The sequence below is a fragment of the Hemicordylus capensis genome, chromosome 4 (assembly GCF_027244095.1).
Source record: "Hemicordylus capensis ecotype Gifberg chromosome 4, rHemCap1.1.pri, whole genome shotgun sequence".
In the NCBI taxonomy this organism is placed as follows: domain Eukaryota; kingdom Metazoa; phylum Chordata; class Lepidosauria; order Squamata; family Cordylidae; genus Hemicordylus; species Hemicordylus capensis.
In genome coordinates this window covers 252308101-252323733 of record NC_069660.1, presented here as the reverse complement: position 1 = coordinate 252323733, position 15633 = coordinate 252308101, and the positions used below count along the sequence as shown (strand labels likewise).

Below are 15633 nucleotides of genomic sequence, written 5' to 3'. Positions count from 1 at the left end.
CGTTTAATTTCACAGAAGACTTTCTGAGTTCAGTGGCACTTAAACAAGCTTTAAGAATACACCCATTAAAATATCGTTCTGGCAACCCGTGTCCAGTCACAGCTTGACCCTAACCACTTTTGCTCTAGCTAAATCCCATCGATTCCGACTAGACTTATTTTTTCCAAGTACACGCTTAAAACTTCCGATTTTACTTAGAAATAAAAGTTCCAGTGATTTCACTGAACTGAGTGTCAAAAATCGCAGTCGCCGCCGCCGCTACCCGGCTGCGGGTTGCTTGGATGACCGGAGGGGGGCGTGAGAGGGACAGAGTTTGCAGAAGCTTCCTAATAACATGCCAGATATTCTTTCCCCCTCTCCCCTTTCATTAGAGAAGGAGGGAGCGCCGGCGTCGCCTTTTCCATGGGAGTGGAGAGAGGGAGGAGGAGCGCGAGCTGCGCAGGCGTCTCTCGCACCTTGTTGATTAGTCAGTCCGCGCTGGGATGGCGTTTCGTGGGCCAGCTGGAGCTGCGAGCAGAAGAGCCAGGAGCAGCAGCAGCCGCCTTTGCAGCCCACGCCGACGCCGCTCCTGGGGAGTTGGCCGAGCAGCAGTTGGTGACGAGTCACCTTGCCTTTAGGCGAAGCCCACCATGGCCCGGGGAGGCGGCAGCAACCAGAGCAGAGGCTGAAGAAGGCGCGCTCCGTTCGGGCAGCCCCGCAAGGGACCGCCAAGCCGTCGCTACAGCTGGGCTCCCACTCCCCAAACCCGGAGAAGGGCGGGAAGATGGATGCGGGCCCCTCGCCGGGCTCTAGTCTCAAGGATGTGAAGTGGAGCTCCGTGTCCGTCCCGTTGGACCTGCTGGTCAGCACTTACCGCTTGCCCCAGGTCGTCAGGCTGGACGGCGGTGAGTAGTGGAGGGCGAAGTGGGAGCCGCAGCAGCCGCGTGCAATTGGCCAGACTTAAGAGGGGGGAAAGCTGAGCCGCCAGACGAGTTTCAGCGTGGCAGCTGCTGCGGCGGCGGAGGCGGCCGCCGGCGGGGATGGCTCTTCTCCCCGAGTGACCGACTTAGCAAGTCGCCGCCAGAGCTGCCTGCCTCCCCTCCTCTCGATTTGCGTGCTGCTGCTGGCCAAATTCCAGCCCCGTGCCGCGAGTCCTTCTGGGGAGAAGAGCCCATTGGGGAAAGGGGGCACGTGACCAAAATATGAATGGGCCATAAAGGAGGCGAATGCCCGGGATTTGATCTGAATGGAGACATGCGGGGGGTTGAAATTGGTGGGCATGGGAGTTTGCCAGTAGGCTGGTGCAGCCGGGGGGCTACACTGGAATGACACCCTCCTCTGTCTAGCTAGACGTAGATATAGTGTTGCCAAATGCAGCTTTTAAACCCGTTTATTTATATACACACTCACAATCAATCAAGTGGTTTAAAATACTACCCAAGCAAGGTGTGATCCCAAGCAATTCAAATCGAAGAAAGTTCCATTCAAAGCAATGAGGATCGTAGTCCCCAGTGGCCACAATCCAATACAGAGTCCAGTATGCTTAAGCCTATTGAAATAAATGGATTTCAGCACATATTGTTTTGGATTGTGATCCAGTCTACTTCATGAAGTATTGGACTCCAATCTCAAGATTCAGATCTTTAAATTCACTAGCTCTTAACTTTTTGTCCCATAAATGGCTTATTAATAGTGGCAGGCATGAGGATGGAGGAAATCAACATAATAAAGTCTCTTGTTTTTGCTGGTGTAGAAATGTATACAAATATAGAAAATGGATAGAAAAGTACTATATAAATAGGAGTTACATTACTGTGTGAAGAAAATGCAGCTCTGCCAAAATAACATGCTAGATCTTCAGCCTATTCTGACACGCTATATTTAACTTTGGAAGGCTAGCCAAAAGCTTTTTTAAAGTGTGTAGTTTTTTGTTAAGTATTTTGCTAAAGAATGGACACCCCCCAGAAAAGAGCAACTTTATTGTTTTTATCATACATGAAGTGCATCAATCTCCTGTGCCAAGTGTAAACTGAATATGATTTGAACTCTTTGAAAATGACTAACATTAAGGAAACATTCTTGATTAAAATAGACAAAGGGATTGGATTATTTGCATACTCTCTGCCCCCCCAAGAAACGTTGCATTGTTTACTTATGTAATGCAGGAGAATGACAGCTATGATGCAATATTTATGCCTCTTTAAATATTAAATAGATAATGGTTCCAACCCTGGATCACCTGTTCATCCTGATCTATCAATGTCTTCCTGACTGATTAAACCAGAAATTAATTAAACCGGAGATTGCACACTTCATATGGGCATTCTGCCTTGATTCTCCCACCCCCACCCCAAAGTGTACCACTGGCTGAAGTTGACTTTCCTATACAGATGAGTGTGCATTACTAAATAACTTTGAATTAAAACAGATAGCCAAGTTATGTAATGTTCTGCTATAAGGAGGGCACAAAAGGATTGATTAGTGATACGTTTCTAGTAGGCAGCTACCATCTGTCAGGTTACCATCTGCTTTCCCTCTCTTCACATGGAGAGTGCAGATATACTTGTTCATGTATTTCTCTTCCCCTTTCAGAGGATGAGCAAGCAAGAGGATGATTTGGGTAACTGAGCGGGGAGATTACCCACTAGGTCTGTTGCCCTTGTTGTCTGCTTCCTATAATTTCCTGTAATCTCTTCACAGTTTCTTCCTAATGTTTGAACCTTGAGCTTTTACTACCTTTTGGATACATACATTTCCTCTTGACTACAGGGCAGCCCTTGTGCAAGTCTTCATCTGGTCCTCCTTGCATCTTATCTTGTCTGTTAGCATCCACCTCTCTCCACTCTCTGACCATTCAGTTTGCAACTGGGTGCCCTGTTATCTCCTAATCCTGAAAGATTCTCAGGATACTTTTCACCACACTGCTGTTCTCTAAGCAGACAATTGACAAGGATAGTAAATAAAATTGGCCCACTGCACTGGTGTGGAGGTGGGGGAAACTAAGAGATGTCCAAGGTTGGCTTTTCAAAAGAAAGTGAAGTTGCAGTCCTCGGTAGCAGTGTTCTCTCTAAAAAAAATTTCTCTGTGTGTGGAATGAATTTTGTTCTGGGCAGCAGTATCAAGGCAGTGTGCGCGCACATGCATTCAGAGTGGGGCCTTCCTGAGCGGGATCTAAAATTAACTGAGCAGACATAAAAAAACTTGTGAGTGCGCACAAATGTGCATGCCTTAGAGGGAACACTGCTCAGTAGCCAAGTCAAGTTTATTAAACAGTCACAAACCCATAACAAAATACAAAACAGGTGCAAAAGCACTGGATCACAGAATACCAAAACACTTAAAATAAGAAAATCTATAACTATACATAAAAACCACTAATATTAAACACTTAACTTGTTTGTAAATGAAATTCCCTTCTAACTGGGCAAAGAGGCACCTTTTACTGTGGTGATTCTCTTTATTTAGCAGGGGGAGAGTAACTGGCACTATCCACCCCCAGCACAGTACCTCCAGTGACTGTTGCTGGTGTCTATCTTGTGTTTTTTTAAAGAATGTGAGCCGTTTGGGGACAGGGAGCCATCTTGTTTATTTATTATTTCTCTGTGTAAACCGCCCTGAGCCATTTTTGGAAGGGCGGTATAGAAATCGAATTAATAATAATAATAATAAACATCATCATCTCAGAGTACTGCACTTAACCCTACACAATGCTTTTGTGAGTCTTTATCAGAGAAATGAACTTTAGCAACAATTTATGTCAGGCTTTTATTGGTGTTGGCTAGAATTTAGTTGCTGCTACTGCTAATGACTTGGGCTTTTTCCTCTCTTCTCCTTAATCCAGATTTCCCCCCCTTTCAGTCTGAATAGTTACTAGATAACCCTTTTATATAACTCAGTGATGTGGAGTTTCCATAAAAAATCTATACTGGAAATTTTGTTAATGCTGATAGTTGATCTGATTTAACATTAACAAAGCTAAAGAAGTAAATATTAATTTTACATGCTGAAATGTCTTTTTTTTAAAGTTCAAAAATATTTGAACTAAAATGTGATATTCATCATCATATTAATTAAAAGCCTTATATGTAAAGTATTTATTGGAGTACTTGTAAATTTGATATGGCAACTCACTTTGATATGGCAACTCAATAGCATACACTTCCCTTTCACTGTTGAAACTTTAAGGGGGGAATTGAAGAGATTTTTAAGAAGTCCAAAGAGCTGTGCTTGAGATGTGCTTCCGAGGGAGACACCTGAAGAATTAATTACAGTATTGAAACTGCCCCATTTACTGAATGATATACTGTACATTCATTATGGTACTATTTATGAAACTTTTTAAAAATTGAAATTATTCAGCCAAAAAATGCAACAGTAGAAAAATATGCCCTAAATCAGTGTATTATATTTATATGCATTATATTTTATATCTCACCTTTTAACAACAGAATTGTAATTAAAGCAGTAATATAAGTTACAGGAATAAGAAATAAATGAATCATAGTCATGAAACACATAAAAGAACAGTTTAAGTCAATTAGCACAAGAAGGCAGATCTAATAAAAAGCAAGCTGGAATAAGACAGTTTTATAGTCTTATGGTACCCTTTTTGAGAGGGTATTCCATAGCCTGGGTGCTAGCTATGGCAGCCAGGCCCAACCACGTGCTTTACAAATATCTTTTGTTCCCATCTCTGTGCTTCTGATGGCAGGGGAACGTGGGGGAAGGAAGATTGAAGTTCTCAGGCAGATTCAGACAGGAGCAGGTGGACTGGATGTATCCTAGTCCCAGGTAAAGTAAAGCTAAGTGCGCCGTCGAGTCAGTGACCACAGAACTCTATGGTTGTCTTTGGTAGAATACAAGAGGGGTTTACCATTGTCATCTCCTGTGCAGTATGAGATGTTGCCTTTTAGCATCTTCCTGTATTACTGCTGCCCGATAGAGGTGTTTCCCATATCCATATGTCTGGGAAACATACCAGCGGGGATTCGAACTGGCAACCTCTGGCTTGGTAGTCAAGTCATTTCTCTGCTGTGCCATTAGGTAGGGTGGCTTAAAAAGTTATATACTTCAGTCTATTTTTTGAATTCACTGTTAAGTTATTAACAGCACAATCCTGTGCATGGTTACTCAGAAGTGTGGGGCTTCCAAGTAGGTGTGCAAAGGATCTGAGCCTAAGGCTGCAATCTTGTTCACTCTTATATGGGAGTAAGTCCCATTGAACACAGTGGCTGACATCCAGAATAACTTACTGGACAGGACTTCTCGGGGAGTAGTCTAAAGGATTACTTAATTTCAGTAGGATTACTCAGGAGTGACTGGATGTCTGTCACTGGGCCATCTGAGTAACCATGCATAGAATTGCACTTCACGTGTTAAATGAACAATAGCGTGTAAAGATATAGAAAAGATTCTGAGGTTATGTTTTAAACAAGGTGCAATTGCTTCTGAAGGCAAGTACAGTCTATCTTCTGTGGATACCTGGCTATAAGTCCTTAGTGCATTTACCATTCCTACTGAGTTGCTGGGTAAAGTATGGATAGTAAGTATGGGCCTTCTGCTTAGCATCTCTATAAAAAGCGAAGGGCGTATGTAGCAAATCCCGTGGTGCACAGTACATCTCGTGAGAGTTGTGAGAGAGAGTTGTCCAGAGGAGAGAGAAGGCATGGAGTAGGGCTGAGCAGTGGGTGGAGGGGCAGCTGCTGCCAAGGAGGGAGGGTCAAGGAGGAGGAGGCGGTGCAGCAAAGAAAGAAGAAGAGACATTGAGCAGCGGCCTCCATTGACCCACCGAGTCTCCTTGTGAGGAGGACAGCCAAGCCAGGGCAGAAGAGCACACTGAGGGCCATCCGTGTAGGCCAGAAGGGAAGCTCCGGCTTGGCTGTTCTCCTCACGAGAAGACTTGGTGGGTCGATGAAGGTCGGCCCTTGGCGCTCTCTCCCATCCTAATCAGGTGTCCTTGCAAGGAGACTTGGCAGGTCTACATGACGGAAGCTGGTGGTAGGAGCCCACTTAGGCTGCCAGTGCCACTCTGGTTGGGGCTGGGTGTACTGGCTGAGTGAGTGGTGTTGGTGGGGAGACTGGCTGAGCCAGATTGTCCGAAGAGGGATGAGAGACGGAGAACTAGGGCGCAGATGTTTGAACAGGACCAGCTAGTTTATAGTTATTTTCCTTAGTTCTCAAAGTGTTCCTCATCCATTTTCAGTCACAACATCTTGTAAGCTAGGTCAGTATTATTGCTTCCCCTTATAAATAGGGGACAGAAACTTCTGAGTAGCTTGTCTGCGGCCATCTTGTGTATTCAGGAACTAGATGAGATTTAGTCCCTGGCTTTTTCTTGTAGCCACTATGCTATGCCAGCTGTATCTGATACCTTAACTATAAGTCACTTGGCTGTTTTCAGTACTACTGTTTTGTGGAGTGTTGCATGCATAAAGTGTTCTTGGTTGGACCTGATGCCAGACCTTCAACTTTGTTACATGTTCAAGGTTTTTTTTTAGGGATGTGTACAAATAGCATTTCGAGATGTGTTTTGGAACACATCCCCCTGTCCATTTAAAATGGAGGAGAGCAGGTGCATACCTGCTCATCCGCCACTTCTTGAATCAATGGTGCTCCTCCCAGCTATCTTCAAGTGCTGGAGGCGCTCTCCTCCAGCTGCCCCCACATGATGTTGGCATGCACTTGGCTGCCATGCATGTGCTGAGGCAGCTGAGGGAGAGTGCCACCGATTCAGGAAGTGGTGGCAGATGAGCATGTACGCACCGCACCTGCTCTCCTCCATTTTAAAGGAGCAGAGGATGTGCTCCGAATCACATCTAAAAACGTGATTTGTGCACATCCCTAATTTTTTGTGTGGACATCTGTGTAAGGCAAATTTGCAGAAGATGTTTTCCGTATAAGTTAAATTTCAAATTCTATGTCAAGTCTTTGTTTTAGGCTATAACAGGGTTAGCAAATGAGGCTTTGCTTGCTGTCAGTATCTTTTTTTCAATTGTCTTTTGCTTTTGCTTTGTCTTTTGCAATTTGTGAAGCCAACAGATGATTAAATATGACCATTGCTCTGAGCAGAATTGTACATTCCCTCTTTCTCTCTTCCCTGCCACAAGTTGAAAATCCTCAAAACATTCTAGTGGAGTAGGGGGAGTAATCAGACTACTAAAATGCACCCCAAGTTGGAATTCCACTGTAAGGAAAACTACATGATGCAGAATATAAATTTTAATAATATTCTGAAGGCCGATTTCAATTTGTTTGTGCAGTAAAATTATTATAGTTCTGGGTGTTTACTAGGACCTCACTGCAACTGAGCTGGATGACTTTAGGAATTCAGAAAGTCCTTGATTAAAATGCATGAAGGTATTTTAAAAACCATGTGAGAGCCATTCCTGTGAGGGAATGTTGTGGAAACTGTAGTTAAAATGAACAATAACTAAGCAAATTACAGATGGTTTGCATGATAGAATAGCAGGCTTACAAAATATGAGATTTGGGGAATGGGGGAGTGAGAATGCCTCTATGGGCCTCTCCGGACATGAAGGGAAAGCACTTCCAAGTAGAACTGTGTTCAGTGCACAAACACCTTGTTTACTGTGCTTGTTTAGTACCTGTTCAATAAGCAACAGTAACCGATTGCAACTATGCAGCTGTGCATGGATGTGAGCAACATAGATGGTTGTATGACATTGCATGCATCATTCACTCTACATGCAGTTTGCATGCTTTTTCCTATATGGAAATGCTAAGTAGGAGGCCTATCTTGTGTGTGTGACCCTGAATCTCACAGTCAAAAGGAATTATTACAGTGCTCTTTATTTTCCCTAGATATACTGTTGTCTCGAAAGAGAGAGGTAATTTGACAGAATAGATATGCAAACATGCTGATGTCTTGCATAAGAACTGAGAAACACACTAGTGCATCAGTCCCTTTCAGGGCTATGATGGATGAGTGTATGGAAAGAGCCACAGCCTAATAAGAGCAACATTATTTTCTTAACAAGCACTGTGCAGGTTAGGTCTTGGGAAAGGAAGATTATGTCACACTTACCAGCTTGGCTTTTTAAAGTGTTTTTGCTGGCTAAGCACATGTGGTAGCTCGGGGAGCTGTGAGGATCTCCTTGTTGTGTTGGCTAATTCTCACAGCAATTAAGATTGAAAAAGGAGTTTCCATTCTCTCATTAAGATATCTACAAGGGACACAGTGCATTTTGAGCCAGCCTAGAAATTAAACGATGTGGCAAAACACACACAATACAAAAGATTATAAGAAACCTACCTCCTTTACTTCCAGAAGCTGTGGGGCTGAAGGTGGCTTGTTATCTTTGAATATACTTTCTTTCTCTTCTTGCCACTCAGAATGGCTAGAACGGCTGAAATCCTTCCTCCTGCCTCAGTGCAGTCCTTCAGAGATGTAATTACTACTGTAAGTCTTCATCTAATGTTGTAAACCCATGTTAGCTTTTTGCCTCCTGATGTGCTTCCTTTTATTTTAAGCAGCCAATTCATTTTTATTGATTTGTTTGAAATCGTTCCCCATGGCTCTAACGTAGCAGATTTGAACTCTGTAGTATCTCTGGTAACTTGGAGCAGTTCTTGTGGCGTCTTCTCAATGTTTGTCACGAACTCAGATTTATATCCCACCTTTCAGCCCCCGAAAGGGTCCTTCCCCTGAGTATGGTCGCAGCCACTATAGGCAACAACAGGGGTGGGCAAACAGGGGTGAGATTCTAGCCCAGGGGTGATAAAACGGCCCTCCAGGTGGTGTTGAACTACAACTCCCATCATTCCTAGCCACAATGTGGCTAGGGATGATGGCAGTTGTAGTTCAGCAACACCTGGAGCACCAGGTTTGCCCACCCCTGGGCTAGAATCACAGGGGATGTAATAAACATTAGATAGTCTTGCCCCAGTGCCATTCTTGTTCCCTCACAACTGTTGTTCTCAGTAGCGCTGGCCCCAGCAGCCATATTTTCACACACATGGGCATTGCTATATACACATGCAGTAGCCACACTTGAAATTGTGCATATATGCATGTCTGCACTATTTCTGAGCTGTGACAGAAGAATTTATGGCCTACAGAGGTGTGGAAGCAGAGATCTGGCAAAATTGTGGGAGAGGCTTGATGTGTCTGATCGGGACAAGGCTATAGTACCTTTTCCCCCTGTGCTGGAGCTCATCAGTATGGGATTAGTCACTGAGCATACTCGAGACAGGGCGGAAATAATTGAACGAAAGTTCCTCTTGCCAGAGGGCGCCATCCCCAGTTCTGGTCCTGTCTGCTCAAGGCTCACACACTGAGAGTGTTTGCTCTGCTGGAACTAATTTTTTGTTTCTTGGAAATTCTCTTTCCCTGCCTTGTTTTTTCTTCTTTAAAGTGTGCAAGGGCGGGAAGGAGCTTGCCTTAGGCTAGTTTTATTATTTTTCCACCCTCCAAAACTGTTTTTTATTTCTAAATTCGGCTGATTGGCTTTTTGGTACTTTATATGTTATTGTTCTTTCGTTTTCATGTCTGCTACTGCTGGACATGCTGCCTCCATTATGGAGCTTGCCCATGCTCAGCCACACTGTTTATCACTACAAGTGCCGGGGAGAGCCACCAGAGGAAGGAGTTCTTGACCCGATTCAAGAGGGGTACTGGCTGGTGAGACACAGACATAATGGCATCCTGGAACGGTAGAAGAAACCATTGAAGGGGCCAAGAATGCCACCTGGCCCAGGGAGTACATTTCATGGTGGTGATCATCAGACCCAGAATCTGGGCTAGCAGCATCAGGTCTGCTGACGTGGCTCAAAGAAGCAGAGAGATGGCGGATGTAATCTTGTCCCTCCGTTCGGTAGGAATTGTGTGAAACACGGCTCCTAAATGTTGCAGCAACTATGAGGAGAGTAGATGACTCTTGTGCAGATTCACAATGAAGCCATGGTCCCGGAGACATTTTAGCATGAGTTGCATGTGTTCTTGAGCTACTGAGAAGGAAGAGGCCCTGATTAGCAGGTTGTCTAGACACGGATAGATGCACACCCCCTGTAGGTAGAGGTGGGCTGTGATGGCCACCACAATCTTTGTGAACACCCATTGGGCCGATGCTAGGCCAAACGGGAGGGCCCGGTACTGAAAATGGAGGTCGTTGTAGGAGAAGCAGAGGAATTTTCTGTGCTCCGGGAGAATAAGAATATGCAGGTACGCCTCTGAGAGTTCCACTGATGCGAGGAAGTCATTTGAAAGGACTGCCTGCTTGATGGATCACAGAGACTCCATCCTGAACTTTCTCTTCTTGATGAACGTTGAGGCATTTGGGGTTTAGGACCGCCCTCCAGGACCAATCCGTCTTGGGTACCAGGAATAGAAGTGAGTAAATGCCTGAACATCTTTGCATCCAAGGAACGGGCTCGATCACCCAAATCTGAAGATGTTGGATCGCCTTGGTCAATATAAGATGTTTCTCTGCTCGCCTGGAGCGGGGTAGCACAGAAGGAGTTGTGGGGTATGAGAAACAGATCCACATTATGTCTGTGTCTCACCAGCCAGTACCCCTCTTGAATCGGGTCAAGAACTCCTTCCTCTGGTGGCTCTCCCAGGCACTGGAGAAGGGTTTGCCGTTCACAGAACCACAGAGGATTATGACGGATGCCAGCTTCACAGGCTGGGGGGCAATCTGCGAGGACCTTCCAGCACAGGGGCTCTGATCCGCATCGGAAAAGAACTGGAACATCAATCGACTAGAGCTAAGGGCAGCCAGACTAGCCCTTCTACATTTTCAGGCATTAGTCCAGGGCAAGCATGTCCTTGTTCAGATGGACAATACCACCACCAAAGTCCAAATCAACCTCCAGGGGGGCACTCGTTTCAAGGGTCTGATGAGGGAATCCGACCTCCTCTTTGACTGGGCCGAAAGGCATCTCCGGTCCATAACCGCGGAACACTTCAATGGAGTAGACAACCTACAGGCAGACTGGCTAAGCCGTCAGTCGGTGGACCCATCGCAATGGAGACTGCATCCTCAGGATTTTTGTCAGATCTCCAAGTGCCTGGGCACTCCTTTTGTGGACCTCTTTGCGTCTCCTCTCAATGCCCAAGTACCATGGTTTGTCTCAAGGTTTCTGTCCCAGCAAGTGGAAGCCACGGATGCTCTCACATCTCCATGGCCCCCGGGGCTGCTTTATGCTTACCCCCCCTGCCCCAAACACCTATTCTTCCAAAGGTCATCAAGAAACTGCTGCTAGAGAGAGTGGAGATTATACTCATCTCCCCCCACTGGCCACGACGGGCGTGGTTTGCGGACCTGGTCAACCTGTCAGTCTGTCCTCCATGGCATCTCCCGCTTCACCCGGACCGCCTGTCACAAGGGCCCATATCTCATCCAGACCCCAACTTTGTGCCTGGAGATTGAGCTCCTCAAGCTAGGCAGTAAAGGATACTCACAGCAGGTTCTGGATACCATCTTAGCTTCTCGCCTCCCGGCTACCCAATGCATCTACCAAGCCACCTGGGTGGCCTTCTCCAGGTGGGCCTGTAGGAATAGCATCAATCCCATTTCTGCAGAAATTCCTGAGGTCTGGTCTGGTCTGGTCTGGTCTGGAGTTACGTTTAAAGCCTTCCACTTTGAAAAGACAGGTCTCTGCCTTGGCTTCGGTTCTGGATATTTCGAATCCTGAGACACAATCCTAACACCCCCATATCTCTTGCTTCCTCAAGGGGGCTTCTAATTTGGCTCCTCCTCTGGTGCCTTGTTTCCCCTCATGGAACCTCAACAAAGTTCTGAACACCCTTACATCGCCACCTTTCGAGCCCCTGAGCTCCATCCCCCTGAAGATTCTCTCATATAAGACACTTTTTCTGGTGGCCATCACATTGGCCCGCAGGGTTTCGGAGCTGGCGGCCTTCTCGGTGTGCAAGGAGCTGTGTATTTTTCAGCCTGATCCAATTCTGCATTTGGATCCGACCTTTCTGCCGAAGATTAAAACAGTGTTCCTTCCCTCCCAGGATGTCATCTTACCTTCCTTCTTTCCCAACCTCTCACATCACAAGGAAAAGCTCTGGTGTAATCTGGACGTCTGCCGTGCCTTATGATTCTACATCTGAAGCACTAAAGATACCAGGTTGTCGGATGCTCTATTTATTTCCTTTCAGTCTCATAATCTAGGTCAGAAGACATCAAAAACTTCATTGGAGGCCTGGATTAGAGCATGTATTAGGCTCGCATATGAGTCTCAGAACTTGGTTCTCCTGGCAGGGATTATGGCCCACTCCACCCGTAGTGCTGCAATGTCTGTGGCCTTCTCTACCTAGGCCCCGCTGTCTGATATTTCTAGGGCAGCAATGTGGAGCTCAGCCACACTGTTTATCTGTCACTACAAGATTCCCTCTTTTGCCTCATCTCAGGCGAGCTTTGGCCATAGGGTATTACAACAGGTTGTCTGAAACATCCTCTCCCACCCAGGTATACTGCTTGAGTATACTTGGGTATACTGCTTGGGCATGTCCCATACTAATGAGCTCCAGTACAGGGGGAAAAGGAACATTGGTCTTACCTGTGAAGGCTTCTTTTTCCCTGTAGCTGAAGCTCATCAGGCCCTCCCGGATGTTTTGTCTGGGAGTCTTTTCTCTTGTCCTTTGTATATAGTTGGAGGGGCTAGGTCGTTTTTGGGCGGAGGCAGCTTCTAGGGTTATAGTCTTAGATTCCTGACTTCTCTCTCTGTCTCTCTATCTACCTTTCCTGTTTTTTCTCTCTTGTTGGAGAGTTTCTTGACACGTTCGTCTGTGAGTCTGATTTTATTCTAGCAAGGTCTCAACCTGCGTCACCACTCTTTGCTTCAGTCCCGGAACCGGGGATGGCACCCTCTGGTGAGAGGAACTTCCATTCATTTATTTCTGGCCTGTTTCGAGCATGCTCAGTGACTGATCCCATACTGATGAGCTCCAGCTATAGGGAAAAAGAACCCTTCACAGGTAAGACCAATGTTCCTTTCTCCACTGTTATGGGGCAAAGTGCACTCCGAATTGAAAGGTGACAGTTGAAAACAGTTGGCTCACGCTATCTTGAGATAACACAGGCCATTTGCAGCTGCCAAGAATGTGAAGAATAATGAAATGCCTTGTCTTAACAAGCTTAGCTAAGGGGAAGTTAAATTAAATGACCCAAATGGGATTCATGGCCATGCTGTAATAATTGTAGAACATAGTCAGTTATAAGTTGGCAAAATATTGTATGTTGACTGCACACTATGCACTACCTGTTAATTGGCAGCAGGCTTTATGTTGGGTGCTCAAAGGTACAGAACTGCATCTGACAGAATTTGGAATATTTCTGCCACTTGCCCAGCTTTCTGTCATTTTCCCCTCATAGCAGCAACATTTTGGACTGGCATAGTTTGCTGAATTTTCTGGTGGACAGACAAAAACTGTACAGTCAATGGCAGAGAATCTTGTTTCTCTAGATCAGAGCTGCTCAACCTTGGTCCTCCTGCAGATGTTGGCCTTCAACTCCCATAATCCCTGGCTATTGGCCACTGTGGCTGGGGATTGTGGGATTTGTAGTCCAAAAGCAGCTGTGGGGCTTACATTAAGCAGGCCTGCTCTAGATCATTGGTCCTTTCTGTCTTTAAAGCTAGCTTGCCAGCAATTGCTTTTGGTACTTAAATGTAAATTGCCTGTTAGAGTGTCAATACCACCATTCTAGTCTGACTTGCACAATTGTGGTTTAGATTGGTTTTGATAGTTCCCCTTAGTTCTTGTGAAGTTGGTTTTTAGGGATGAAAAGAGAATTGGAGTAAAATTTATTTTCCCCTCTTGGCAATACAAGTATCATTCGGGACTGCTCTAAAACAAAGAAAACTCTGTTGTCCTTGAGATGCAGAAAGACTGTGACAAGTAGATTGTTGTAAGGCAGGAGCCATGAGTTGTGACCTCTGGTTAAACTGCCTTTTGTAAGATCTGTCAGGGGAGACAGTTGCTGCTTTGGAGAGAGATCAGTTCTTTTATCATGTAATGCAGTGAATCACCAGTTCTTAGTGGAATTGTGCTCTAGAGGTACAAGTACTATTAAAGGAATCCAGCAAAAAAGTAGGGATGTGCATGAAGCGTGGTTCAAAGGCAATTCGTAATACATCCCCTGCACCTTTAAAATGAAGGAGAGCAGGTGCGTACCTGCTCCTCCCACCCCACTTGCTGCCACTTCCTAAATCGGCAGCACTAGCCCCCAGTTATCTTGGTGCACTGGCAGCACTCTCCCCCAGCTGCCCCCGCACGACGCCAGCACGCATGTGGCCTCCGCACATGCGCAGTAGCCATTTGCAGGATCAGCAACCATTTTGTAATCATGTGCAGCACCATTTCAGGAAGTGGAAGCGAGCGGTAGGGGAGCAGGTATGCACCTGCTCTCATCCATTTTAAAGGTGTTCTTAGTAGTAACTCCAGTATCCGGAGAAGCCAGACATTGTTCTCTTCCTCGTGTGTGTCTGATTTCCTTTTTCCCCATCTTTGTTTTCAGTCTCATCAGATTGTCAGCCTGTGGACAGGACCTGTCTTTAGTTTAATTTTTGTACACCATGCATCTAATTAAGATACTTTACAAATAATGCATATTTGGTTTAAAGAGTAGCTTGCCTCTTCGGGAGTATGGTTTGTTGCTAAAAATGTCAGAAGAAACTGTATTTCCCTCATGTAAAATTCTTTTGCATCACAGAAATGAATGGGAAGTGGGGTGAAGCCTCCATTCACCTGGATCCTTGTCATTTTCATTGCCAGATTGTTTCCTTCAATATCCCCCCCCCCCCGAAAGCTTAGACTGGGACTAAACTGTCTGAAAACCTTATTCTAAGGTGTTTTGATAGAGATTCAGACATAGGCAAACAATGTGTATTTTGCACATTTTACAACATGGAGACTGTAGAAATCTTGGCTAAGATTTCAAACTACAGAAAATACTTGCTGTAGCTTGAGATGTGGCAGTATTACTGTCTGTTGTGATCAGTCCACTAATGTCTAGACTTGTATGTTGGATCCTGTTAACTAAATGTTTCAGTGTTGGATAAATGATTAGGGAAGTAATACAACACAACAGCTTGCCATATGGAGGTATGGCAGCCTCCAACACTAAACAATTAATACTAATAATTCACTTGGGACATGCGTGCCGAGAATTTGGCAGCGGAACTCTCGCGACATGCTGCGAGAGTTCCGAAGTGAGGACTGAGGAGGAGAGGGGGAAGAAAATGCCAGCGGTGGCCAGCCGGCCGGCAGAGGAATAGGGAGAGAAAAGCGGCAGTGGGCGGGGGGAGAGAAAGGCAGTGGAGAGTGGGAGAGAAAAGCCGCCGCAGCAGGCGGATGAGAGGGAGAAAAAACGGTGGCGGCGGGGCCCTTCTTGGCCGCCTGCCTCGGCTCTGTGTGTGGGGAGGAACGGGAGGGGAGGAGGGCTGGAGAGCATGGGGCCGGAGGGAAGGGGAAGAGAGGAGAGACTGGGGCAGGAGGAAGAGGGAGGGGGAAACAACCGGCCCCAAAGCGCCGCACAGATGCTCTTTGCGGGGTCGGCTAGTTAATACTAATTTCTTCATCTGCCTTTTTATTTATTTATTTATTTATTTATTTTTGCATTTATATACCGCCTTTTGTTAAAAAGATAACCCCTTTGAGATTAAGAGATCCTGAGCCACCTC

The 15633-nt window shown here is 45.7% G+C and overlaps 1 protein-coding gene across 1 annotated transcript in view; it reads left to right on the top strand.

The window, feature by feature from the left end:
• Window positions 1-385: 385 nt before the first annotated feature.
• Window positions 386-15633, top strand: part of GAREM1 (GRB2 associated regulator of MAPK1 subtype 1) — a 134026-nt gene continuing 118778 nt past the window's right edge. The window contains exon 1 of the mRNA XM_053249192.1: window positions 386-884. Within this exon, the coding sequence (XP_053105167.1) occupies window positions 764-884 (121 nt within the window). The 5' untranslated portion in view covers window positions 386-763. The remainder of the gene's footprint in view (window positions 885-15633) is intronic.